The sequence below is a fragment of the Epinephelus fuscoguttatus genome, linkage group LG1 (assembly GCF_011397635.1).
Source record: "Epinephelus fuscoguttatus linkage group LG1, E.fuscoguttatus.final_Chr_v1".
In the NCBI taxonomy this organism is placed as follows: Eukaryota; Metazoa; Chordata; class Actinopteri; order Perciformes; family Serranidae; genus Epinephelus; species Epinephelus fuscoguttatus.
In genome coordinates, this window is record NC_064752.1 from 32,358,686 (window position 1) to 32,386,602 (window position 27,917).

The following is a 27,917-nucleotide window of genomic DNA, read 5'->3' on the forward strand; positions in this document are numbered from 1 at the left end:
CACCTCAGCCCTCTCAGGTCTTAACCTTTGAACAACGCAACAAAACGAACTCATTATTCAGCTCTTTCAGCTCCCACAACTTTCACTGTTCACACAATTTACTGCTCTCAGTATGTTTACACTTGACAACACATCTGACGATATTTTCAAGTCTTTTACTTGAACAGGCCAATGACCTATTAACTGAAAAGAGAGCCAGAAAATTGAGTTGCATAGTAAACTGGGCCAACAATAATGTGTACAGCGGCCTAAAGTTCCAGTCCTAAACATAACATTTAATGGTGAACACTAAGCAATTAAAACTAATTATTAGCAGATTAATATACATCATGTTTTAATGCTAAATCATCACTATTCATCACACTAAAAACTCTTCTGATCGGTGGACCTTAATGGACCAAAGGGATATGAATAACTTAACAGGTAATCAAGGCATGGACACACATTCTGACTTTATGACAGCTTCAGAGGAAGGAAGTCAATGCTTATTTATTTATCATGCTGGTAAATCTGAATGAATTATGGTCTTCTCTGGTGCTCATGGTTTGCATAAAATGAAATCAACAGAGCTAACGATGTGTAGCATCTCAATACTGACAATTTTAAACATTTAAGCATTCTAGCCTCTGGTGTCTAACTGAGACAGGCCTTTATTTGTCAAAACCTGTAGCCACACCAGACCACTTAAAGAGACTGGGTGTTTAATTGAAGTTTTGCGGTATATCCACATAAGTGATGATTATTAATAAGAAAATCTGTTGTGTGTAGTTATTTTGTGAAGGCACCAATAGTCTACAATATTGTCACAATATTGATATTGAAGTATTTGTTTAAAAAAAATCATATTTCATTTTCTCCACAGAGCTGACATGTCTTATGTGTCCTCTGCTCCTGCAGGGGGCGCTGTGTCCACCCTCACTGTGAGAGGTACATGGTTACAGGCTGAGCACGGTCTCTTTGGTTGGTATCAGATGACGTAGACTGAAGCAATGTTTTTTTTCTTGCAGCTGGACCAAAAAAAAAAGAAAGACAAGAACTGATCAGAAACGCTTTGTCATGTTTCACACTTGCCCCGCGCGCCTTGTATAACAGCAGTCATTAGTCAGCAGGGCGCACGCGACTCGTCACATTTGGTCCTCTCGGGCTCGTTTGCGGTTTAACCGGATACAGTTGTTTTGAAATTACCAGCTCGCCGCTGCTTCACACACACACACATTCACACTCACACTCACACTCACACACACGGTCCTCGTTTCGTCGAGCTCGTGCCCCTGCTCTCCCACCACCTCTGCTTCAGTGAAGATGGCGGTGAATAAAACATACATCAGTATCGGCTATGCCTCGTTTGGTATGCTCATGGGCTTTTCTGCTTTCCTGGCGTGGAACATCGCGTTCAAACAGCCGTGGACTGCAGCCATGGGAGGACTGTCAGGTAGAGTAAATACTGTGTGAGTGTGTCGGACACTGTGTCTTTTCCTTTCAGTGTGTGAGAGTAAACCACAGTGTGTGTGTATGTGGTTTTATTCGGCTATAACATCAGTGACCCTCCTCAGGCTGAAGGTGCCCTGTACCAAACCTGCAGGTTGTAAAATGAGCCTTGAGTTTGACAGAGATCACAGGGCAGACTTGTTTTTGAAGGACACACATGACAATGAACAGTGTCATATAGGCAGGTTATAATGTATTGTTTAGTATCAGGGCAGCAGCAGATTTTTAATTCTTATCTGACTGGTTTCAGCTTGTCATTGTGTGCAAGGGTCAACTTTTGGACCACTTTAGTGATCATGGAAAAAATTATAGAAGCTAGTGAAATATTGGAGATTAAAATCATTATGAAATACAGAATTATTAAAACATGGACCAGACTGTATACAATTATGTAACAAAATAATGACATACAAAACGCCCCTGAAAATATTTAATCAGTGTCAGTATCAGTGTTTTGCATGTGTCATTCTACATATAAATTGTCTGTATCTGATATTAATTAACATGGTTTTTCAATGCATGTTCTAGTGTTGCACATTTTGCATTAAGTTCAAGTCTCCACAAGTTCATTTTTGTTCACTGTAAACTTCAATTAGTAGCCTATATTTGGGACAGGCCTTTAATTCCTTTCACACAAAACTGTTTCTCAGCAAAGCTCATTGAATGCAATCAAATTGTTTATTTGAACCACTTACTTGTATAAAAATTAGGCTTTAGATAGTATATAAATCCTGAGTTATTCATTTGATCTAGCTGGGACAGACAGTGCATCAGAAAGAGAGATTTAGGACACTCCAGACCAGTCCAGACCAGGTGTCTAACTGAGACAGGTTTTTATTTGACAAAATGTGTAGCTACACCAGGTTAGTAAAAGAGACTGGGCGATATGGAGCACATCAAATTAAAAAATATTTTACGTCAATGTCGATATTGCAGTGATATTGTTTGGTTGACTATTTGTGCTCTCACAAAATATGTACACACAGTGAGATTTTGATAAATAATAGTTTAATAATTTGGGTGTAATGACTAAGTGGGTAAAGGCAAATAACAGAACAGCAAGAACAGTCTGGTAAGTTCAGAAAATGCTGTAATGCAGCCATTAATCAGGAGAAGACAACACTACAATATCTCGATATCCGAAATGTAGGATGATATCTAGTCTTGTATTGCAATATTAATAGAATATCGATATTTAGCCCAGCCCTATATTAATCTAGAGTAAATTTTAGTATGAAGCTTTGTGTCTTTAGTTCTGGTTTTACCCTGTGACTGTTAAAATTAATGTGCACATGATGCTGGGCTCAGATTTGTGACTTATAAATGGCAATGTCAGAGCCCATTCAGTCTCCCAAAAATTGGCTTTATGCACAGTTATGCAATGGGTTATGTGAAGAGTTGTTTCCATGGTTATGACCTTTGAGTTACTGTTGACGTTTGCAGGTCCATATCTGTAACCTCTGCCCTCATCTGTTCTCAGGATGTGCTGTAACCAGTGTTGTTAAACCATAATACAAGTTTCCAAAGATCAAACTGACTCACCTGGGCTCTTTTGTGATTTTTATTCAAGATCATAAAGTGTATCATTGTCGCATAGCTATGATCAATGACCTGCATACATGCAACCAACCCTCACTGGAAACACTGGAGCTGCTGTCAGGTTGCTACAGCCCAGTTCCCTCTGTTACACTGTCAGACTCAGCGAGGGTTGTCACTGTTTGTAGAGAAGTCAGGTTAGCTGTTACATGTGGCAGAGATTCACAATCCTGCGGCTGTGAAAAGGGGAACATGAAGAAAGAAGTGTGATTCATTAACTCAGCACTTGGCAACATGCTGTGTCACGATGTGTCTGAAATGCACTCTCACCCCTCGTACCACCAGAAGTTCATGACTGTCCAAACACTGATCAATGTCTGTGACATGTGAGGAGTTAATTTTAGGGGTGTAAGAAAAAAATGATACAATTAAGTATTGCGATAGCATCTTTTGTGATGCAGTATCAATTCTCAAAAACAGTATCAACTTTAATTGTTTACAATTTTTTATTTATTTGTTTACCTAAAGAATCCTGCAAGCACTTTTATTGTCATTTTATTTTATTTTTTTACTGATGTAGGCAAATTTTAATTCCTTTACTCAGATGGCACAAAAAGTATTGCTGTTATATGGGATGTTACAGTGACTGTGATAAATACTAATACAGAAGTTACCGTTCTGAATGCTTTAAAAAGCTAACTTTTTCATGCATATGGTGCTGTGTTCTTTTAACAATGACAGTTTTCATAAAATTAGATTTTGTGATTTTTATCACAATATATCACCTTGCTAACAGTATTGCAATTTATCACAATATATACAACCATAACCCCTGTATCGTGATATGTGTTCTATTTTTGCCAATACACAGCCCCAGTTAATGTCAGCTGTGAGTACACTTATATTACGCTCGGTGTTTGAGAAGCATACCATCAGATTTTAGATTTAGATGCTGCGGCTGGAATGTATGTCCAGGTAAATCATCAGCAGAGAGCGTTTTTAAAATCTTTTCTGTGTTGGTGCATTCAAGGAAACTACAACATCACGGCTTTGACAGTCAGTTTCTTAGTTTTTAAAGGAAGATACAAACATTCACATTATCATTTTCATGGCTTCCATTTTTTAAAAATTATTACTAGTCTTAAAGGTGCAGTCAACAATTCTAATCCAGTATGAACAACAACAGGGGGCGTTTATACCATTCACAGGATGGGACAAAGGAAAAACCTTGGTGGTATGTAAAGAAAGGCAGCGGGAGCAACATGCTGAAACTCCAAAGTGCATAGGAGTGGCTTGATATTATTGTACCTGCATCACCGTGCGACACTAACATCATGGCTCCAAAAAACAAAAGTAGCCTAAAACATTACTGTTAGTTTGTTCTTACATCATATTGGGATGACATGGAAACAAAATATATTGTCAAAAATGAATTTGTAGTTATTAGATTAATACAGCGTCCTTTCTAAAAAGCAATTTAGTCTGAAAGCTCACTTGTCGTGTTGTTGTGTTTGTCCCTCAGGTGTGCTGGCACTTTGGACCCTCATCACTCACGTCATGTACCTGCAGGACTACTGGAGGACCTGGCTGAAGGGTCTCAAGTTCTTCTTCTTCATGGGGGTCTTCTTCTCTGTTTTAGCAGTCGTGGCCTTCATCACTTTCCTGTCTGTTGCCATCAGCAACAAGGAGTGTAAGTTCTTCTTCATCGCTTGACTGTCTCACACAGTTGTTCCTCACCAAATGTGCTGATGTAGTGTGGTAATGAACACATACAGCTAAGTGCCCCATCATACAAAATGTTAGTGTATGTTTGAATACGTAATTGAAATGTTTTGGTAGCGACCCACTGTGGATCACAACGAAAGGATTTTTATGTCACAGCTGACCACTGATACAAACAGATACAAAAAGATGCAGGGAAACAAAATTACTGAAAGAACCTGGATAACCTGATGACTGAGAGCTCCACCTGAACGTGACTCTTATGTTTACTACATGTGCACATTTTCTACAGTTCTCAGAATGCCCATTTGACAGTCCTGAGGGGGACTGGTGGGGCAAATTTCTCCAGTTCAGAAACTGCCAGAAATTCATTCCTCTTACACAAAATGCAAAGTACAGTGCATTTTCATTCCTCAAGACTACAGTTAATGGAAAATTTGCTGTTTCAACTTCATCCTTTTTAACATTTTATTTGGCTTTTCATGGTTTGGGCCGTGACGTAAATGAAAGATTAAAGTAAAGAAAGTAATGTAAGAATAAAAGCTATTTTAAGGTAAGTTAAATTCCTTTACATTTAAGAGAGCTTCAGGGTCTGTAGTCACAAAGCTTCCTAGTACAAAGAGTTGATCCTACTGACAAAATTTCAAGGAAGCATGTTTTTTAAGCACGTTAAGACTAGATTCTGGTAAAGATAAAAATAATTCATAAAGCATCTTATCCCTTAAGAGAGCTCCTAAGGTGAAAAACTGTTCGGAGTATGGAGAAGGACTTGAGAGTTTCTGTAGAAGAAGGGGAAATGGCAGAAAGACAAAGAGGTCGGAGAAATATTCTTCAAACGCTGGAAGACAGTGAGTAATGAAATGCTACAGATCAGATCGTGCAGGGATAATGTTTGTGGTCGATTTCATCTGAGATGCGCTCAAATCTCCCACCCAGCGCAGGAATGTCAGAAATATAGTGATCACAACTATAAGATATTTGGCAACTGGCAAAATGCAGCAGTGCAGCAGTGATGACTTTGGTCCATTTCAAACCGCCTCAGCAGAGTGATCACACAAACAATCATAGCACCTCCACGGTCGCATAATGTGACACAGTTACTTTCATTTCCACTGGGTGTCCATGGCCCATAAAAAAGGACAACCAATCACATCTGTTAAAAGAATGCATCATACCTAACAACAGGGTCAACCACACCTCCTCACTGAGGTCAAAGTTTCTGTTCCTTTCTTGCTCAGAGTTGCTCTGAGCACTTTCCTAAATCACTAGTACTACACTAGTACTCCTTGCTACAAAATGTTAGGTTTTTAGGTTGAAAGTTACGAGCTTTGTGAATATGACCCCAGGTGTCTTGGTGGTATAAGAAATACTCCATTACTAGTCCTGAATCCAAAATGTTACTTAAAGGAGCAGTGTGTTGGATATATTGGCATCTAGTGGTGAGGACTGCAGATTGCAACCAGCTGAAACTTCTCCCATGTGCCAAGTGTGAACACCCGGTTAGGATTCTCTCAGTGTTCATTGTTCAGGATGTTTTTTCTGGGAGCTGAATTATCTGTAGAGGTCTCTTCTTCTCCAGCACAAAAAACTAGGTGATTAAAACTGGTAAAATATACTGTTTAGGCAGATTCATGTTACCAATCAGTGTTTCTCTGTCACTGTTAGGTTTCTTATAGACGGGCTGCTAGCCCAGCACCTGCTAATATGTGCTCACCTGTTTTCTCTGATAACTTAAGAGTCAGACGTTCAGGAGGTTTTTACAGGGAGCTGAATTATCAGTAAAAGTCTCTTCCTTTCCAAAACAAACAGACCCTGAGATTTAAACAGGTAGAAACACTGACGAAAGCAATTGTACATAAAAAAATCTGTTTTTTGCAACTCTGTTTGGCTCGTCATAAAGGGGCCAGCTATGGTAACTGACACTGAAAAATAAAAAAATACAAATGGCCCTATCGAGAGCTGGTGTTTGGTTTTTTGTATTTATTACGTTTATGATGCATTCAGATGAGTACAAAGCTGGTAGTGATTTTCTCTTTGATTTTTCACTCTCCGTACATTTTCATTGTTTGCACTTGTCGATGTGGTACTACATTCCTTGTTATGATTTATTTGTTGTACCTTGTTCACCAGCAGCAGAATTTCTTTGCTGCTCCTGTTGGTTTACTTTTTGTTTCCATTGCAGACAATTTTGTTTTGTTTTAACTCCTAAATTCACAGGTTAATGCTACTGTAGACATTAAGTATGTCACACAAAAACTGAACTTAAAAACTTTAAAGCACACATGTATTTGCAGAATATTATATTGTATGACTGTTTTAAAAAGACTGGCTACTGTGGCATAGTAGCGTAAATCCTTATCTCTGACATAATCAGAGAATTCATGTGATCACCTGAGAGTTGCTCTCAAAGGTTACTCACTTTGCAGTAACTAGGTCGCTCAATAAATCTTACTCATCACTTTCAGGGAGAACATTTTCACACCTGAGTTGGATCTATTAAGATTTCGTAAGTGTAATTCTCAAAAGTTTATCTAAGTATAGGTCCTGGGGTTATCACCCAATGTTAGTGGCCGACCTCACTGACACTTGTGGCTGGATGGGAGTGCAGCCAGGTTACAACATCTTGAGGAAAGTCAGCTGTTACATCAGCAGATTAATGGTCATGGTGTGTGTCTCTCGCCCCCACAGCCCTGACTAACCCTCGGAGTCTCTACTTGTCCTGTGTGTGGAGCTTCATGAGCCTCAAGTGGTCCTTCCTGCTTGCCTTGTCAGCTCACCGCTACCGCAAAGAGTTCGCCGACATCAGCATCCTCAGTGACTTCTAAGGGTACTTAAACATCTCGCTCTGACCACACAGACTTTGGAGACACACTCGCTGTGCTGGCTTCCCAGCCTGAGAGTCCATGTGATGGAGGACATTTAAGGAGGAATCAGAGGAGAGGATGAAATACTTTGTGTGGTGGATGAGCACCCTGACCCTGGTTACTCCTTTGCCTCCTCCTCCTCCTTTTTTTATGTGTGCAGGGTTTGTTGCTAACTTGGCCACTTTCCAGAAAAAAAACTCAGTTCCTGTTTTTATGATCCTTGATAGATTTTACATTTTCACTTCCTCAGCGCCCTGCCTAGTCATGCATCTGCACAATTTCCTCATGACTAAATAAATCCAAAATATGCTTATTTCAAAACCATGACTCAGTTAAGGGAATCGCCGCATTACAACACACTCCTCAGTGGTGACTACCAGCTGCAGTGTCATGCTGTAGCCAGTAGAGGGTGCCATTGTTCCAAGAGTTAAACACCATGTACAGCCCGTGTGCTGCTCTGACTTACGTCTTCATATTATATTTAATTTTTTTCCGGTACATTGAATGATGAAGAGTCAAACAAGTTGCACATGCAACAGTCAAATGAAATCTGCGTATCAGAAAGCATCAATCCTATGGTGAATATATGATGTACATCCACGGCTTTAACAGAGCGTGTCGGGGTCTCGCAGAGGGCAGGTCACCCAAAATCCTGCAGCATCAACATGAACGCTTTCATGTAATAAGCGCCACATGTTCTGGTTTGATACATTTGTGAGCCATGAAGGGGCATTTTTAATGTAAAGAGTTTTTTTTTTTTGTATTATTTTTATCAGTGTGACAAAGGAAAGTACGTGTAAGTGTGACATTAGGCCTCAGTTATGGCTTTAACTCACCACTAATGTGCATGCATGTCGCTTGATGTTATGTTATCCTCATCTGAACCATTCATGACATTTATATTGTTGCTTATTGAGATTATTATTTCCTTTATCTCTGTACATTACCATGTTAGAAATGAAGAAGGGAGTCGTGTATCCACGTTTATCACTTGACTGAATGTAGGAGCGTGTGTTTGTGTGAGTGTTTGTGAGAGTCACGTTAATAAAAATGTGTTTTTTGACATCCGCCGTGCAGCCGTGTGTTTTTGCAATGAAATCTGGAAATAGATGTATCAGGAGCTTGTAGCTGTTCCTCTTTTTCTAAGAAGGAATGTGGGGGTTTTTAAAGTTTCTGTTCCTCCAAAGCATTTTATTCCTTTGTACTTTGTGAAGGAGTTACAGCGGCAAAAAGACAATTTATTATTTTCTTCATAAGCGTTTGGACTTTGATGTAACACGAGAAAGTGTCACAGAGGCAGATTGAAGGTGTTACACATCCTTCTTCCTGCTAAGCTCGGGTCAGGAGGGTCAGTGTTGGGCATTAGAGTGGGATTTGCGCCATGAGTGGAATGAACCACTTTTCCCACCCACCCAAACTACATTTATGAAGAAGAAGAAAAAAAAAAACACCCCACAGCATTGCGATTGCAACAGTAAATGCAGGTCAATAAGCTGCACTTTGAAGTCAGGCAATTATTCCATCCATCCACATTTTTATTTTGCCCCTCAAAGGGAAAGTTTGGGGGGAGTGGGGGTGCGGAGAATTTTTGAGTGTATGATTTTGTGAAGGCAGCCGTCTGATAGCAGGACTTTGAAGTTGATGTGAAAAATGTGTGAGTGAAATATTACAGCGGCCATCAGTGTTTGGTGCGTTGTAAGTCATTTAGTTATTCATGTACTGGACAATATCTGAGAAATGTGTCTCTTGAATCCTGCAGCTGTAAGGAGAAAGCAAAGTGAATCTGGCATTGTGTTTTAATATTTATTTATCAGTAACTTTGATCCTTAAGAGGCCACTATCATTATTTCACTCTTTGTTGCCTTCCTGCATCCTTGCTCCGTGTTTTAAGGACATTTTTTGGTGGTACTTATATCTTAATTGCATTACACTGGTTTGCTTGTAAGCCCCCAGAGTCTCATTGCATCAAGGTAATTGCGATGTTGTGGTTAAATCACTATGGCAACATTTTTTATCTGGCCGTTATAAACTTCGACATTAAGAAACTGAAAAACAATCCGGCTCACTTTCCACTGAGCAAGCTGGGGGCTTTGGAACCAAATGCATCCTATTAAGTTTATACACCAGCCTGTAAAACGGGTGTGTGTATGTGTGTGTGTGTGTGTGTGTGTGTGTGTGTGTGTGTGTGTGTGTGTGTGTGTGTGTGTGTGCGTGCGTGCGTGTGTGCGTTTGTATGGTATGTAAAGAGAGGGAGGGGTCTCGTTTTATTCAATTATGGGACTCCTTTCTACCCAAATCAAGGAAGGAAGTTGTCTCAAGTGTTGACTGGCAGTCTGGCAGAGTGCGGTGAGACTGGAAACAAAAGTTTATACTTTCAAATAACAATACTATCCTAAACATCCTGTATAATTACATACTACAGAGCGGCAGCAGCTGAATCCAGATCTATAACAAACAACCTACAGGGGAAACGATTCCTTTGTACTGCACATGTGCGCACCTTTGCAGCAGATGATGTCAGAAAAGGACACAAATGCATTGTATCTCAGTGAGCATCCACCCATCTGCTCTCAGACCTGTTTATGTGCTCTCGCTTACACGTCATAATCAGTAATTACAGAAGATTTTCATCCTCTTTTTTCAGGGTTGCATATTTACCAACAAGTGGCAGAAATAAACTCAACACATTTATCCAAATACCCTACGTAAGAACAATTTAATGCATGTGAAGGTGCTTTACTTTGGTATTTCTATGTAGTCCTGCTTCACTTCTTCTCCACAGATTTTGTTACTTTTCACATATCGTCCTTTTTTAAGATGCACTGCATTGTTAAAAATTAAACTACCCAACCAAGTGTAACAAAGTACTTATATATTGATGCCTAAATAATATATATATGAATAATATTACCACACTGACAAGGGTTTTTCTGTACATTTTACTGCTAATATTTCTGACTTTACTCAAGTAAAATTTTGAATGCAGGATTTTCAAAAATAAATGGAGGCCTCTCTGTGGTGTTTCTAATAATAGTTATAATAATATAATATACTCATAAAGTGCTTTTCAAGGCACTCAAAGACGCTTTGCAAATTCAGGGATTAAAAAAAAATTAGAAAATCCAAAAAAAAAAAAAAAAAACCCCAGACAAGCAAGAGAACAAATAAGGGATGAGGAGTGATTGTAAGCAGTGTTGAACAGGTGAGTCTTGGGTGATTTTTTTAATATGGAGAGAGAGGGGGAGTCTCAGATGGGTTTGGGGAGTGAGTTCCAGAGGGTGGGAGCAGCACTGGAGAAGGCCCTGTCCCCCCAGGATTTGTGCTTGGTCCGGATGGGGTGGGGTGGGACAGGAGGTTGGCATCGTCAGAGTGGAGTGTGCAGGTGGGAGTGTGATGATGGAGCTCACACAGGTAGGGTGGGGCCTGGTTATTGAGGGCTTTGTATGTGATGAAAACTTGAACTTAAACTTGAGACGGCTTATTCCCAGCAAATGTTTTGTTTCTCACAATCAATGTGCTCCGTCAAATTAGAGCTGTGTGTTTGTCTTTTCAAAGAAAAACACAACCAGCCATTCTGACGAACACTGAATCACCTAACACATGTGTATGCGGATACATGACGCATTAAAATGGGATTGTTGTGAAACTACCAGTATCAGTCTATGCATGTCAGGTAATTAGTTACTTTAACTGTAAAATAAGAAACCGAAGTGTGTAAGTACGAGACTCCTTCACTCTCATATTGACGTAGTTTTCAACCAGCCTGTAGACTTCAACAACACAATCAAATCCCTCAGAGTTATGGCTTTTGGTTTTGGTGTGCCACCCCAAGATTTTCAGTGGTCCCATTTGGCCACCCTATGAAAAATCTCTGGGGGCACCGCTGCCATCACTCCTGTCAGCATTACTAGTGTTTGCAGTTTGTCATCGGTTTATCAAAGACAGAGGCGAAGGAAGTACTGAGATCTTGAAGTGAATGTATCAGTATCACACTTTAAAACTTCTCCATCAAAAGTAAAAGTCGTGCTCTCGTAATTTCACTTCATTGGAAGCACAAGCGTACAAACAACAGAGTGTATTAATAATATCAAAGGGAAAAGTAGAATCAGGCAGCAGGATGGTTCATATCAGAGTGGCATATTATAATACTGGGTTATTATTACGATGTTTACGCAGCACTTCAATGTTGGTTGGCATGAAGCTACTCTAACTAGTCTATATAGTGTTGGGTAGTTCCCTAACAATGCATCATCATATTTTTATGTAAAATGTTGATCTTAAAAGTATAAACGAGGTGGAGTAAAAGTTTAATATTTCCTCTGGAGGTGAGTTAGAAGTACAAAGTCGCATAAAATGGAAATATTTTGAGGTACACGTACTTCAAAACTGTACTTGAGTGAAAGTACTTAGTTACTTTCCACCAGTAACAAAAGGTGAACAAGGATCCACAGCTTTATTTTGCGTCTGTGATGCGTGCTGGCGAACATCTCCATCCTGAAATGTGAACATTGGTATTAATGATTCACAAAAAAGTGGAGCATTTGATCTAAAAAAAGAAGCGTCAGGAGGAAAAACGCTAAATGAAAAGCAAACATCTTGAATTGGTCGAGAACCAGATGGCCTCTTTGACATTAAGAAGCCGCTTTGGCATTTTAAGAAGGCAGTCCCAGAATGATTTCCGAGGAACTTCCGCAAAGCGAGGTACAAAGCCCACAGATATTTAAGCAATATCCATAGCAATTTACTGTTTTATTTACAAACTGAAACATATGTTTCCAGACCTTTGCAGCCCTCCTCCCCTCCCGTCCCTCCTTATTACCACACTGATTTACTGCTGCAGGATTTCTCCCACACTATCTGCTTTTTCCTTTCCTCTCTTTGTCCCTGTATTATCTTTATCGTCTTTTCTCATCACTCAGTCATTCAGACTGTCCCTGCAGACCTGCATGTTAACAACACATGCCCTACCTTTACACTCAACTATTGTGCTTTTTCTCCTCTGACTCCCCTGTTTTCTGTGTGCGATGCTGTCTGTGCCTCTGGGACCACTGCAAGCTCGCATCTGAAACATTTTAGAGAGACACATATTTGCTGTTTTAGAGCACAAAGGGATATGCCATGGCAGAGGCTGTTTGAAGTGGCTTCACAGGGGGAACCAGAACCAGAGCAAGGGATTTGAGAAACCATAAAGAAACGTTAGCGCAATGTAACTTTGGTGAATTCATCTAATCTAATGGAAGTGGGGATTGATTCAATGTGAAGGCGCGCCCCTTTGAAGCTGGCCCTGTTGATGTTTCTAATGCAATAGCTCTGTTGTAGAAACGCAGCATTCCTCTCTACCTTGCAGACAGTGCTTCACTGTGAGGTTGACAGGAGTGGATGCGTGATAGTGCCTAATCCCGGTGATCTCAGGTTGACACTGCTTCCAGTAACCAGTATTTGAAGTGTGAGATTGGAGACAGCGGCGTTTGACTCCCTGACTGGCTTCTTATCTGGAGACATTATGGTTAGAGTGATTTGTGGGGTGGGTTTTTTGGTTTTCGAACAAGGAGCTTAGTTTGTAGAGAGTCCAAAGAGGTGTTTCATTATTGAGATATTCGTCAAAACAAGGGATGTTTTGAACAGAGAGAGAATCTTAAAGGAATACTTCCTCCACAAAATGATCATTTGTATATCCATTGTTCAGCCTGTGTTACATTGAATTTGTGAAGAATCTTGATGGATTAGAGTAAACACGCTGCTCTCACAGCAAAAACAGCTGCATAGGTCGACTGTACAAGCAGCTTATTATGACCCGTAATTACGTTTATAGAAAGGTGGAGCCCTCTAGTGGCCATGGTAATTATTACGGGAGCAGAGGAGGAAGTGAGGTGACGTAGTCTTAAAAGCGAGAAAGTCAATGTTGTAGGGGTGGAGGCATGAGTCAAACCTGGTCTCACTACGTCTGATCAAAATCAGACGCTTGGGCAGTGATTTTCCAGCGGCAGACACCGATGATAAAAGCAGTCCTTTAACGTCAGCGTGATACGCAGCCAGTCGCCATTATAGTTTAACATCAGAGCAAACAAACACCGAACAAGCGAACAAATGCGGCGAACGAACTCTGGGAATGGGGTGTTCACGTCCTGTAAGATTCCAAAGCCAAACCCTGTTTTTGTTGTCTAAACCTAACCATGTGTGTTAGTTGTTGAAGGAAAAAAAAACTCAATTTGCAGTGTTGTACTGATATACTGCATTTGTTTTGAAAGAGACTGTAAATAATCAATTTCCTGAAACAGTCAGAACTTGACACAGCATCCCAAAACATCAACAACCAACGCACCCAGGGCACCTTGCACATCATATGTGGACATGGAAGGTCCATGACCAGACATCAATATGTGACGAGGTCGGAGTGAGAATGTGTTGGTCAAACAAGTACAGGACTTTCACCTAGGAGAAGAATGTCTGTGGTCCAAAGTCAGTGTTGGCTTCTTTGAATAATAATGTAGCATAGTATGCTAGTATGTGTAGCATACAACTCTGACATGACATTGCTAATGTAATGTCATGTCATACTACTCTGACATGACATTATATTACATGACATTACATTACTTTTCTTGCTAATGTAATGTCATGTCATACAACTCTGACATGACATTACATTAGCAAGAAAAGTACTAAACCATGTTGTTTTTCTAACACTAACTATCTAGTTTTGTTGCCTAACCATGCAGTTTTATAGTTGTTTATCAGTGCTAAAACCTTACTATTTAAAACACCTCTGCAAAAACAGTCTCACACACAGATGAGTAGCACACCTGTGCTGTTAATGTGTGTTTTGAATATTATGGTGTCTGTGTAAATGCTTGTGTTTGGGAAGTACTGAGCATACGACTGGATAAATCCAACTTTGAGCTTGTGTTTGTAAACAGATATTTTAATATAGTTTTGCCTTTTTTTTTTTAACTCGGCCCCCCTTTACTCCAATTCATCAAGAATTTTTGCGGTTTTTGGATAATTCGTTTACCATGAGGGCATATGAAAAATTAGATTTTCCTCACGAATTTAGTGTAACACAAGGTGAATGACTTATAAACAAATATTCATTTGGGGGGTGAAGTATTCCTTTAAACATGTTACATGTCATCTAATGTGTGGTTTTGATTTCCTCTTCATTCATGGCCTTTTGTTGCATTGGTCTGAATACACATGTTTTATATCTTTCATCATCAGGCCTCTCATGATGAACCTCTGTTCTGTTGCGTTCAGGTGCACACGTTTTTGTAGGATGTTCTCCTGGAATCAGCAGTTTTGTGGCTCGATAAGGTTGTTTCTGAAGTTTACGCTGAAACTGGATTTTCCAACCCGAGCGGCGATGTGGTCAACTCTGATCTGCTGACTCGTTAAGTTATTATTGTTTACAAAGAAAGTGAACCTAAAACATTGGATTGCTGACTCAGCTGCAAAAATGACTTTCATGTGATGATTTGCTAAATATAGTGCTCGATCATGTCTGCCTGGCTAATTAGAGTCAGCATTATTAGCTGAAATAAAGACAGGGTTTTTTGTTCTGTTTGTCGTGTACGGTGACGTGTTTGATACAAGTGGAAAAATCGACTCCTTTTTATCCACATAGACGTGACTGTCCAGCCGTCCTTCCCTTTGTGTTTCCCCTGTAGCACATTATCACATGCACACAGAGATCTTATGACCTGCTGCCTGCACATATGGACATGATGCGATGCAACATTCAAGCAACATCCCCCCCCCCACACACACACACACACACACACTAATGGACCATATGACCACTTACGTTATGGGAAAACTTACATTTATAACTGCATTATTACCAACTGGAAATGTTTTTCACAACCTGGCAACCCCACATCTGTTCTCATGAATGAATTAGAACTTTCATTGATGAAGCTTTTACAGCTTTAAAGCCATTTATGAAGTGTGTCTTGTTGGGAAGTGGTACTGAAATGTGTCTCGGCTACACACTGTGAATGTCTGCTCATAACCATCATGCACTGCTTTTTCCCTGGATGTCCCAGAATAAGCCACACGAGGCTTTCTCCAGCCCGACCTGCTGCTCAGCGTACACCAGCCCAGCATGCCGTATCCCCAGCTCAGCTGTGAGCTCCACTGGGACTGTTTGTAATGTGCCATGGACGAACCCCAGAACTTAAACACTGTAATCAGAGCCAGAGCAGGATATTGGCTAAATTACACATGAAAGCAGGGACATTTGAAGGAAGCTTGAGCACTAAATATTATGATAAATTATGGTCTAATACGAGAAGATAAGTCACAGCTAAACAAGAATAACACAGGCTTGCACGCAGCGCGGGAGGGACGTGTTTTTAATGCACGATTGCACTTTGATATTTAAAAAACACACATGTTGAAGGTATCCATAAAAATCTGACAACACAGTCTCACCTCAAGGTCCATTTAGTTGCTGTTTTGGAGCTTTCAGGCACATCACATGATCTTCATCAGCAGAGGAAGGTTGCCAGTTGTTACTGAACTGTAGATTTGATAACAACTAATTTTGTTCTGAGCACTTCAAAGCCCCTAAAAACCTAAAGTACAACTCATGCATATTTTTCTATAACATTAAATTTCCATGAGTGAATAAGCAGCAGTAAAATTTAAAAATAAAAGAAAACAAAAAACATATTATTAAGAGTTTAACACTAAACACTGCTTCATCAGGACTGTGTAGGTGTGTGTTTTGATCAGATTTGACTGACAGTGGCCTGGAAGCTGTCACATTGTGCTTCAAATATTGTGAATTGTACAAAGACATAATTAATTTTTTCAACATGAGCCGAGAGAAACGCAGCTGAAAAGTGCGCAGACAGAAATCTCTCATGTGAAATAACCAAATCTCCTCCAACCTTGTCAGAAAATTTCAGTTCATTCATAGTGAGAACCTGGAATAGAAAATTGGTTTTCAGGGCCTTCTCATCCGTGTTTGATGCTCCTTTCACTGTGCAATAAAATGCATTTTGGGTGATTGATATCAGATGTCAATGTGGACACTGGAGACATTTATTAATAGCAAATGTAAATGTAATCGGGTTATATCATATCTAGATATAATCTGGATACAAGACGCATTTTAATGCAAGGCGTACAGAGGCTCTTAGAATATCTTATCATCTCCATAAACATGTTTCTGTGCTTTTCTTACAAACTCTGCTGTGTAGCTATATGATGTCTTTATGAATTGGATTTGTCATTTGAAACCTCAAACTGTATTTAACCATTTGACTTTCTGGGAAATTTTCTTTCTGGGACACTTTTTGGCTTTCTTGCCGCAAGGTAGATGAGAAGATTGACACCACGCTCATTTTTGTATGGTAAACGTATAGCTGTAGCCAACAGGCTGTTAGCTTAGCTTAGCACAAAGACTGTAAACAAATGGAAACAGCTAGCCTGTCAGTTTGATACTCTTTGTGAGGATTAAACAAACATGGAAACACCTCTTTATGTAATTTTTCTGGTGTGTCACATTCAGTGGCACAAGCTCATAGGAAAACATATTGTAAATGGAAGAAAGCAGCATGGAGGCCAGTAAAATGTTACGGTGGTTACTTCTTTTTTGTAACTCTTACTTATTCAGTCTCTCTTTCAGTCTCAATGCAGATTGATTTGGATTGATGTTCTAGCGCTGCTTGGATGGAGAAGGAAGGACTTTGTGTCTGAGGTGACAAAGAGTCACAAAATTTACTGATGCTTGTGCTAGAAAAGGGCCGAAAATTAGCATGTCCACCGGGTTGTCATGTTTCCATCACTGCTGATCAAAGCAGATTGTAGCTGGATTGATAAATACTTGTGACTATTGCAGAGTTGTTTGTGCTGGGAATAAATGCCAATTCTAACCTTTCTCACCGAGGACAAAAGCCAGATGTTAGTGGGTGTTATTGGGTTTTTTGTCCAGTGGGAAAGGGGCTATAGTGAGATTTAGATGTCCAGACTAACTTTGTACCTCAGGAAGGAGCCAGGCTAGCAGTTTCCCTCTGTTTACAGTCTGTATGCTAAGCTAAGCTAACCAGCTACTGACTCCGGCTTTGTATTTAATGGACAGATGTGAGAGTGACATCAATCTTGTCATCCTACTCTTGACAAAAAAAGTGCATATGCGTATTCCCAATATGTTGAACTACTCCTTTAATTCATGTGATCATCAGCCACAAAAGGCAGGTGAAACTTTAATGATTTAACCTTCACTTCAAAATCCACATTTTCACACAATTTGCATTAGATTTAATCACGATCCACACCTCACGTCCCCTTGTGATTAGTTTGCAACCCCCCCCCAGACACTCACTCCACCCAGTCCCATCACCACCATCCCCCACATACCATGCACCTTCACCCCTTCAACCCCCCCCCCCACCCTCCACCCCCACCCCTCTCCTCTCGAACCCCTCTAAGTGGATACCCCACAGGAAGGGCTTCTCCAGGGGGGAAATGGGTCCCAGATGTCTGCCTTTGTGCCACTATAGGCTCCTCGGGAGGGATGGAGCCATGGACGGGTGGGTATGGAGTGGAGGAGGGTGCAGTGTGCTGTGTGCAAACATCAATAACGGCAGCCAGGAGGGTGAAGAAACTCCCGGGGTGAAGGTGAGGAGGAATTTAATGATTAGTTCCTTTTGTCGAGCCAGCGTGGATTTCCAAACACATCATTTATGATTGGTCACACTGCCGTGCTCCTACCAGCTGAGCACGTCACTGCTGCGCTTCGACCTTTTGGCGTATGACGGTAATTGAATTGACTGCATTACGAACTTAAAGAAACTGTTTCCCCTGGGTTTTTTTTTCTTCCTGGAGAACTTCAAAAGTTTGAACATGGCCGCTCTTCAGTGCAGAATTTCAGTCAGGAGCAAACCATATGTTGTAGAGGCAGAAAAAGACAATACATCGGTCTTCTTTGATATCCAAACCTCCTGTGTATATGTAAGCCAATATATTCTGATATATATCGATATGTGTATGATCTATTTTCAGCTCCAGAAAGGGTTAATTACGACCCCCGTGGAAATAAAACGAAGACGAGAGCGGGGCCTGAGTGTTTAGTGAAACATTATGTCAAGACTCTGACAAGGAAATGAAATGTGCAACATCAATCAGCCTATGAGGACAGAGATCAAACGAGCCTCCACACTCCTGCATCTGGTTCTGTTTGGACAGCCTCACTTTTTTCCCCCTTCTGCCTCTCCTTTCTTCTCCTTTTCTTTTCCCCTTTTCTTATTCTTCTCCCATTCTCTCCCTCTTTTCTCTCCCCTTCTGTTCTCCTATGTGCCACGACATTCCTGTAGGCCTACTCGCTTCGTTAGCTCATTTTTTCCATGATGGTGGCACGGAGCCACGCTTTCGCTAAAGGTAAGCGGCAGCTCCCGAGATTAGCCTCAGCAACAATGACTTTCCTGTCCCTCCACTGTCTCCACCAGAGCTCCCAATAAGCCCCAATTCTAATACCAGTTAATCCTGGAGTTGACTTGGCCTGTTATGTAAATACAACCTCATATAATTCACTGTCTCTGTCCATGGCCTCGCTTTGATGGCCAGATGAGGGCTTTTTTGTTTTTTTCTCTTCCAAGTTGATTGAACCCAACTGGGATCGAGCTACTTTCCGTTCAGCGTCCCTCTCTGAATGAAATGTAAACCAGTGCAATCACGAGGCTCATCAAAAATCTTCTGAGCTGCGCTACATGCACATGGTCCTTCAAATGCAGCGGCAATCACACCCAAATTGTCGGCTAGAAGCTGTCAAGCAGCGTGTCAAGGATGAGACGAGGTTGAGTAACAACATGGGATACTTTTGTTAGCAAATAATACAAGTTCTTTACATCTTTAAGTAACATCTCTGGACAGTGACTGAATATGAATCAGTTTTGGAAACATCAAACATGCAACGACGCTCATTAAACAAGGTGTTGAAATATAGAGGCTACCATTAAGTATGCTGTCATCAAAAAGTACCAAATTTCTGCAGCCTAGAGCAGCGGAAATCTCCCCACAAGATTTCTCTGCAGTGATCCACGCATGAGTCACTTAAAGTCATGACGCATGGAGGTATAAATGCACACAATGTTGGGAAACTGGTCTGGAGTCAAAGGTAGATTGCGCAACATTTAGTCATTTGTTCAAACTGTAGGTACACTGAATAAACATGAGCCCTATCTCTTCTTAGGAAGACCTGTCTGCTGTGTCATGACTGCCAGCGTGTTGAGAATGTCTTTAAGTGGCTGCAGACCCAGATGGGTTCGCGGCGTGGAGGTGGAACATGTGTCGGCTCTGCCCGGAGGCCATGGATGGCACAATTAGGTGCTCTCTCACCTCTGCAGACTGAGGTCACTGGGCCACTGAGGTCAGGGGTTATTTAGGGTCCTGTCTGTGCTCCGTTACCAACCCAACGTAGATGACTAGGAGCAGCTGACATCACTGCTCCAAACCAAGCACAGGTTAGGTGTGAGATAACGGTTGTCTGAAGAGGTTTTTCAGCAGTTCAGTGTACATCAGAGTTTACAGATGCAGTAATACGTCAAGAAAAAGTTCATCTTGTGAAATTCTTTACAGGATGTGTGCTTGCACAACCTCACATGTTCTCTCAGATCTACTTAAAGCTGCTGCGGCCAATAAGATTCATGAAAAGTCCTTTTTTTTGTCTGGTTTGCAGGACTTTACGGCCTGTCATGGCAAAATATGTAATTTGTGCCATTTTTAAACATTATAAAGCGTTTGTGTTGGACCTATAAATCCAGCTTCAGTTGTTTAATCTGCTGTATTTTCATCGTCTCAGTCCACATTGTGAGCCGTGGTTTAACAGATTTGCTTTTATAGTGTTCTGTTATCAGCGTGATAAAAAACCACGGCAGACAAATGTCAGCGTGAGCTCACATTTGTTCTCATGTTAAAGGAAAAAATAAAAAACTTTTAGCACTACATCAATACGCATGATTGATGGCTTTTATATTGCAGGAAAAATGTATTTTGAGAATGTGTGTTCATAAAAAATATATTAAAGTATTGAATATTTACACTGATGACTGTCAGAAATAAAAGGTTTAGATTTATTTCTGTCCTAATAATGAGTTGATGAAGGAGAATGCAGACACAAGGGTGCATGTGGACTGACTCTCCAGCCCCAAATCTGGAACCCATAAAGCCTCAGACATCCCTGCAACATTAGACACAGCACTTCTTATTGGCTGAGCGCTCCACTTACCCCCTTCCTCTTTCTCCCGCCCAGCTAACGCACACTTCCTGCTTCTCTGCCTTGCTCAGGCCGGACCACGCCCTCTGGAAGTCCGCTCAGCCAAAGAGAACTGCCCGCAGGCCCCGGGTTAGCGTTTGGGTATAAAAGAGGCGGAGGTGGACCTGCCTGTCAGATGGTTTGTTGTTGTTGTGCCTGCCAGGTTGAGAGGGGAATGTGAAAGTGAGAAATTTAACAGGGTAACCCAGGAAACAGGACAGCCAGAGCGACGTCCAATCCGATGGAGCTTCAGAAGCCGTGACTGTCTTTGACGAGAGAGAAGAGTTTTTGTTACACAAGCTGGTCAAGTTCAGGTTTGTTGTCGCTTGAGAAAGAGCATCACAGCGACTTGTCTTTGCAGTGAAAGGTTATTGGTGGACAGTACAATGAGAGAAGAGGTGTCCTGCACCAACTCCCCCGAAGGAGGTCTGGGGGCCAGCGAAGAGGAGCTGGAGAGAGGATCAAAGAAGACCCTCCAAGCAGGAAATCGAAAACGTTCCCCTTACCCCAAGAAGGACAGCCTTGGTCAGGCGGAGGAGAGCAGCACCGGTAGCCCAAACAGCCTGCTGCCGTCCGGGCCGAAGAAGGTAAAGAAAAGCCCTTCGACGGTCGTGTCGTTGGCCCCAACGTCGCTGGGCCCCAGGCTGGACCAACCCTTTGAGGACCTCCACTCTCAGCGCGTCATTGCCAACGTGCGGGAGCGTCAACGCACTCAGTCTCTGAATGATGCCTTCGCATCTCTACGCAAAATCATCCCCACGTTACCTTCAGACAAGCTGAGCAAGATCCAGATCCTGAAGCTGGCCTCACGCTACATCGACTTCCTCTACCAGGTGCTGCAGAGCGACGAGATGGACGCCAAGCTGGCCAGCTGCAACTACCTGGCCCACGAAAGACTGAGCTACGCCTTCTCCGTCTGGAGGATGGAGGGGGCCTGGGCCATGTCCACCAGCCACTAGGATCCCATCGAACCTCTCTCCTAAACCCTCTCGTGTCCATATCTCCACCCTACCACCTGTGTCTGTGTTTGCACCCGTTTCCTGACCTCTGAACCTCTGAATTCTTCCCCTCTCGCTCTGATCTTAACCTTTTCATCTCAGACCTTTGCATACATTCCTGCTCCATCTATCTATCCAGAAAGGTTCTTTTCATCTGCGTTAACATCCAGAGTTGGAGCTTTGCAACTAAAACCTCTCACAGTTTCCCTCCATTGTTTCCACCTCCACATGCTCTCCCCTGTCTGTCCTACAGTTTAGTCCAGTGCAACAAGACGCTCCACTGCAGCCCCTCAGGTATGGACTAAATATACAAACACACACACACCTGCACAGACAGCATATAAACATGAACATGCACGTGCACACACACTTCTGTATTCACCATGTCATCATGGACACAGACACAGGCTACATGTTTCATGTGTCTTTCTTTCCATGAAGAGTGCTTCTATTTTATTTGTGGTCTCTAACTCAACAAATAAACACAGCAGATGCCCTTCACAAACAAAATACACACACAGGTATACAAACAATAATCTGTGCTGGTTAAGACCTCTTAAAGTATCTTATGTAAATGAAAGAAAAACTAACCTTTTATTTTATAAATCATTGTGAGACATGCAGCAAGTTTTAAAAAGGCTCAATCACAGATTTATTCTTACTAAAGAACAGAATTTAAAGATGTTCTATAAAGCACATTGTACATATTTCTAAATTAATAGTAAAATCTCAGTTGAATTGTAAATTGTTCAATTTGATGAGTAGGCCTCTGTTTACACACAATAATTACTAGTTTTGAAATTTACAACTAATTAGTTTGTTTAACTTTAAATTCAGGTGTTTATATTTATACACTATGAACTTTAGGTATTTTTTAAATTTTTTAATGCAAATGTACAAAAATGTTCTAAGGTATATAAAAAGATTTTGGAAAAAGATAATGTCAGTTATATTATCATAGAAATTATGGATCTAATTGTGTTATAACGTGGATCAACAAAACTGCTAAACTTATTTCATTCTTTTTTTAACTGATTTTGTAAAGTGTAATATACTGTTTATTACTGGCTAGTATTTTGCTGTTGTTGCATAAAACTGACTCAGTTATTAAAAGTCACGTAGCTCAGATAACAAAGTAAGCCATCAAATCAAATCAAATCACGTGTTTACTCTGTGTGCAAATAATTCTGCCAAGCAGGGTGCAACTCTTGCATAAAAACATATCAATTTCAATAGATATTTCCTGTCAAATCCAGTTCACTTAAAAATAAGAGCAATTACAAAAAAGAACAAAAACAAACAAACAAACAAAAAAAAGACCTAAACATATGTAAGTTACATGTAAATTATAACTTGTACAGAATCTTTCATGTGAGATTTCAAGCAAAATGCTTCAAATGAAATTATAGAATTTATCAGCAAATGAGATGAAATGCAAATAATCATTTTAAAATCAGACAAAGTGTCAAAAAAAGAAATAAAGAAATATTTATAAATCCTGTTTAAACACTCCAGTATATGATCAAACCTCTCCTAAAGCCATGGCCACAATAAACAACATTAAAAATAGCATAATACAATAAGTGAGGTAAAACCTGATCAAAGTTTGAGCTGTAATTTAAAGAAAGCATTTTAATCTCTTTGCTTGTTTCACTTTTCTGACTAAACTGAACCAACAGCACGTTATCATCACCGTGATCTAAACTCCCCGGTGTCTGACAGACCTCTGATGTATTTAAGACAAATGTTTTCCTCCAGAATCTGTAGGATCGACTTCACACGGGGTCTGTTTTTTCTCAGCCATTTTAACAGACACCAGATTCCTGCACAGGTACAGCATGAAAGCAGCGAGAGAGAGAGAGAGAGAGAGAGAGAGAGAGAGAGAAAGGGAGAGTGAGGAGAAATAAGTGGAGGCACATCTCTCTCCCTCGCTCCCCCTGCAGCCTTGCCCTCTCTCCTCAGGATCTTGTATCGTGCAATCAGGCCCCGCCGGGGCCCAGACAAGCAGGAACCTTTAGATTGGAAACAGTTGTGAGGTATTAGGAAGGTGTGTGTACCAGGGTTAGGGTCAGGCACACGGGCCTGTGTGTGTGTCAGCGCTTGCACATGTGTAATGGTGGTGTGCGCTTGTGTGTGTGTGTGTGTGTGTGTGTGTGTGTGTGTTTGTGGTGAGCTTTAACTACCTGTGCAGTGTGTGTGTGTGTGTGTGTGTGTAAACAGGAATACACTTGCAGATGTTGTTTTGGGGATTTTATCTTTCCTCTCTCCTGGTTTTAGTTTCATTTCTGGAAAAAAAGGCAGCCAGGAAGTCCTTTAAAATAAAATGACAACACACAAGATAAGCATTTAGATGGAAAGACAGCGAGAACGGAGATGTGGGACAAGTTTTAGAGGTGAATCATGTTGTTGTGCTGGAAGGAATACACACTTTTTCATCAGCTAGATGACAGGTCAGGGTGAACACATTTCAAACAGGCACACACACTGACACAGACAGGAATGAGTCTCACACACTTTCATGCTACTCACAGTGCAGGAATCACAAACAATACAAGTGCTATTACACAGGCTACACACAACATATATACATTACACTGTCCAGACACACACACACGCATCCACTGGCCATGTGCACACCACAGGTGTTCCCCTCCGCGTTATTACCAAACCTCCAGCGGCCTCTGGAGCAGACGTCGAGGGCTCCACTTAGAGCTGTGGATGTGATGCCAAGGCCCCTGCACGTGGAGCAGAGTGTCCTTGGACGCAGCGCAGTGGTTATTACCTACCACTTTGCCTGCTCTGTGTGTTATCATCAGCTCTGCAGGGGCCGCCAAAGAAAGGGCTGGAAATTCAAGGCCTGAAACTGACCTGAACGTCTAAGTTTAGGGAAGATGATGAGGTTGGAAAGACATCAAAGACAGAGTGTGCAAGTGTGTGTGTAATTTAAAACTGTGTGTGTACGTGCGTTATATGAGATATATATATGACATTATCATTTACACATGTGTACACCCACAGAACGTCCAAGATATCAAGCATGACTGCAGATATTACAGCTGCAGCCTCATTTTAAGTTTACGAACGCTTAAAAATCTCCTCTATGGTGGACGCTGTGAAGGGGGTGGACAAAATAACTGGAACACTTGACAATATATCAAAATGTGTGATGTTCCACGTGAAGTGATTTGAGGCTGTTATTCATGTCAGTGTGTCAGATTACACCTAACTGTTAAAGGTGTCTCTGTATTTTTGTCCCCCAACATGGTGTCACACTAAGAAAATAACTAGATAATGGGTTTGACCGTTAACGCATCTGTACACACCATGAAAAGCACAAGTTTCACGGTAGGAGAGCCTTTAATATTTTCCTTGAGAGCCCATAGCATGCACACACACTCACGAACATGAACGCAGTTTTGTACATTTAGATGAGGATGATTTTTGGATGTGTGGGTGTCTGGCTCAGGACGAATCTTTGAGAATGAGAGAATTGTTCTGTTTGAGTTGGAAACAAAACAATACTCTCCCTTCTGTTTATACTATAATCAAAATGCCTGTCACTGCTCTTTCCTCTGCCGGAACCTCTGGCTCTGCCGCGTCCGTGTGTGTGTGTGTGTGTGTGTGTGTGTGTGTGTGTTTTACAGTTTGGACTGACCAGCTGTTGGATGCTCTGCTGTGCATATTAAATCTCTGGCGTTCACTCCAAACTGATCTGGGACCAGATGTAAAGTCCTCTGCGGCTCATCTGCGTTTTAAAAGCCTCATCCAGAAGTTGTGGCTTCTGATAGTCATCTTTATTTTTAGAGAGCCAAACTGTGAGCCGAGCGCAGGTGGGAGGGTTGTGTGTGAGTGTGTGTATTAGTGTGTGTGTGTGCGTTTGACCGCTTCATGTATATGTGCATTTTGTATGTGTGCTGGCCTCGCTCAGACAGCTGCAGGGATAGAGAGCCATGGAGGAATGACTTCTGGTTTGACACGTAGACAACACAACGCCACATAACTCGGGTCCAGAATGCATCAGCATCTGTCAAACATTCACATGCAGGATTTACTGAAACAGAATGAGTTATGTGCGATTTAAAATAAAAGTTTAAATGAATAATAATAATAAAAAGCTCCCAAAAAATCCAGAAGCAGCTTTTTTTCCCCTTTATCAGTTGTTTCCTGTGAATTTCTCATGGTAGGCAATTTAAATCCAGTGCAAGAGTGGCGGACTCCGCCACCACCAATAAATACTATAATATGGAGAAATAATTACTTCATAAACATAAATTGAATGGTTACTGTGGAAAAATGCAGACCACAAGTAGTGTCAAAGATGGGTTTGACTTCATGAAAATGGTTGTTACTTTAAATATTGTAAAATCAGACAGATAGCGGTCATTTTTGTGTGAACAAGAGAAAAAGCAGACTAGAGGTTGCCCTGCACTTTGTGACCTTTTATCTGTCAATTTACACATTTATGCTTTCACAGCATAAATGTCATGTGACGGGCTGACACCCACAAACATACCTCTAACTCTTTCTTACCGACTTCTTCTCGGTGTGTGTGTGTGTGTGTGTGTGTGTGTGTGTGTGTGTGTGTGTGTGTGTGTGTGTGTGTGTGTGTGTGTTTCTTGAAGCATGGAAAGGCACACTGTAATTAGGGTGAACTGAAAATGCTCCAGATGAAATGTTTGCTTGTTAAAACAAGAGAGGAAGAAGCTAAAGGAGCTGTAGGGATTTTTCCACTTTCCGCTAAACAGAAGTGTTTGTTTGTACACACGTTTTATAACCTCAACACACGTCTCGCAGACTTTCAGAGTGACACACACACACATGTATGAAATGTCTTCTTATCTTAAACATGCTTCAGTGTTAACTCATCTCTGTTTCTCATCTCTGCAGAAAACCAACAAATGGAAAATTTTCTACACTCAAAGAAGAAATGTGTTCCCGCCTCACCAGACAATCCCCCATTTTTTAATCTTACAAAAAAACTTTTTTTCTCTCTCTCTTTCTCTGGACACGTGCTCGACTCATGACACTGAGATGAGATTCTTGCAGCTTGACTCTAACAGTTGTGTGTTTCTGAAACACCGGGGAGAAGACGTGACAGTCAAGCGCTGAACATTTTAAATGACGAAAAACATGGAAAAAAACAAACAAACAGCTGGCCTGCGTTGACAATGAAACAAAATGGCTGCTGGTTCGAGTGCCTTGGGTAACACCACGATAACCATCATCCACCCGACTCTTCGCATCGGATGACTCACTGCCAGACAGACATTAAGATGACTAATGATAATGGCACAGTGATGGTTAGAGGGCGGTCACAGCCAATGAATGTTTACAGCTAAAATGCTAATAAGCTAATCGCTCTGGCTCTCGAAACCCCCGTCTTGTGGGAAAAAGAGGAGCACGAGGAATCTGATGCAGATCTTGTACTCTGTTGTGCTGTAGTAACTGGATAGCTTTCTGTGTATTTTGGGGGTTTTAAAGTGTATCTGTTTGTGAATTTGGTGTATGCACACTGTATTACTTTAACTCTGCTCCTGCATTACACTCGGCTTTGATGAAAAGTGCCTACGGGAAAACGTCTTAAACCACTGATCACACTTCAGCCACTATTCCACTTCTGTTTATTTTCACTTCAGCTTTCCTGTTATTAGTGAGCGTCGCAGAAAGTTGTTTTTCAAAATGCACGATGACCTGATTTATCTTTTGTTTTTTTTTTTTCTGCCGCTTTGAGAGATAACTTTGCAAACTTGCTGCGGACGTTTTCACTGAATAATGCAAAAAAAAAAAAAAAAAAGCAGAAAGTTTAGTGTAAGTGATGATGAAGTGATTCCAGCCATCATGTAGAGGATTCATCTGAAACCATGAGTAGTCTAAGTACTGTTTGATCATGTTTTGTTTTGCATTATTGCTTTTGGTATTCTTAATTGTGTCGGCTCCTGTGGACAATAAAACTCTTCTTGATGCTGTACATGAGTGGAATATTTTGATACATTACATGTCAGGATTTAGTAGTAACTCAGATATAAGAGTAAGCTGTGTAGGTGTAGCTTTTTG

At 41.0% G+C, this 27,917-nt stretch overlaps 2 protein-coding genes across 2 annotated transcripts; both read left to right on the forward strand.

Annotated features, from left to right (window-relative positions):
• The first annotated feature begins 967 nt into the window (after nucleotides 1-967).
• Nucleotides 968-8,691, forward strand: slc48a1b (solute carrier family 48 member 1b). Its single transcript, XM_049588078.1, has 3 exons — nucleotides 968-1,432; nucleotides 4,547-4,714; nucleotides 7,435-8,691. Exons 1-3 carry the CDS (start codon nucleotides 1,303-1,305, stop codon nucleotides 7,569-7,571), a joined length of 435 nt encoding a protein of 144 aa, XP_049444035.1. The 5' UTR covers nucleotides 968-1,302; the 3' UTR covers nucleotides 7,572-8,691.
• Nucleotides 8,692-21,023: 12,332 nt separating this feature from the next.
• LOC125888635 (twist-related protein 2-like) lies at nucleotides 21,024-27,613 on the forward strand. The gene is made up of 2 exons (XM_049576119.1): nucleotides 21,024-22,157; nucleotides 26,751-27,613. The coding sequence occupies exon 1, from the start codon at nucleotides 21,252-21,254 to the stop codon at nucleotides 21,822-21,824; it is 573 nt and encodes a 190-aa protein (XP_049432076.1). The 5' UTR covers nucleotides 21,024-21,251; the 3' UTR covers nucleotides 21,825-22,157; nucleotides 26,751-27,613.
• Nucleotides 27,614-27,917: the final 304 nt, after the last annotated feature.

Excerpts from the sequence above, each read along its gene's own strand:
- slc48a1b (XM_049588078.1), top strand. The coding sequence starts at position 1,303 with ATGGCGGTGAATAAAACATACATCAGTATCGGCTATGCCTCGTTTGGT. Across the intron at positions 1,433-4,546 it reads AGCCATGGGAGGACTGTCAG|GTGTGCTGGCACTTTGGACC; the intron begins GTAGAGTAAATA and ends TTTGTCCCTCAG. Across the intron at positions 4,715-7,434 it reads TGCCATCAGCAACAAGGAGT|CCCTGACTAACCCTCGGAGT; the intron begins GTAAGTTCTTCT and ends TCGCCCCCACAG.
- LOC125888635 (XM_049576119.1), top strand. The coding sequence starts at position 21,252 with ATGAGAGAAGAGGTGTCCTGCACCAACTCCCCCGAAGGAGGTCTGGGG.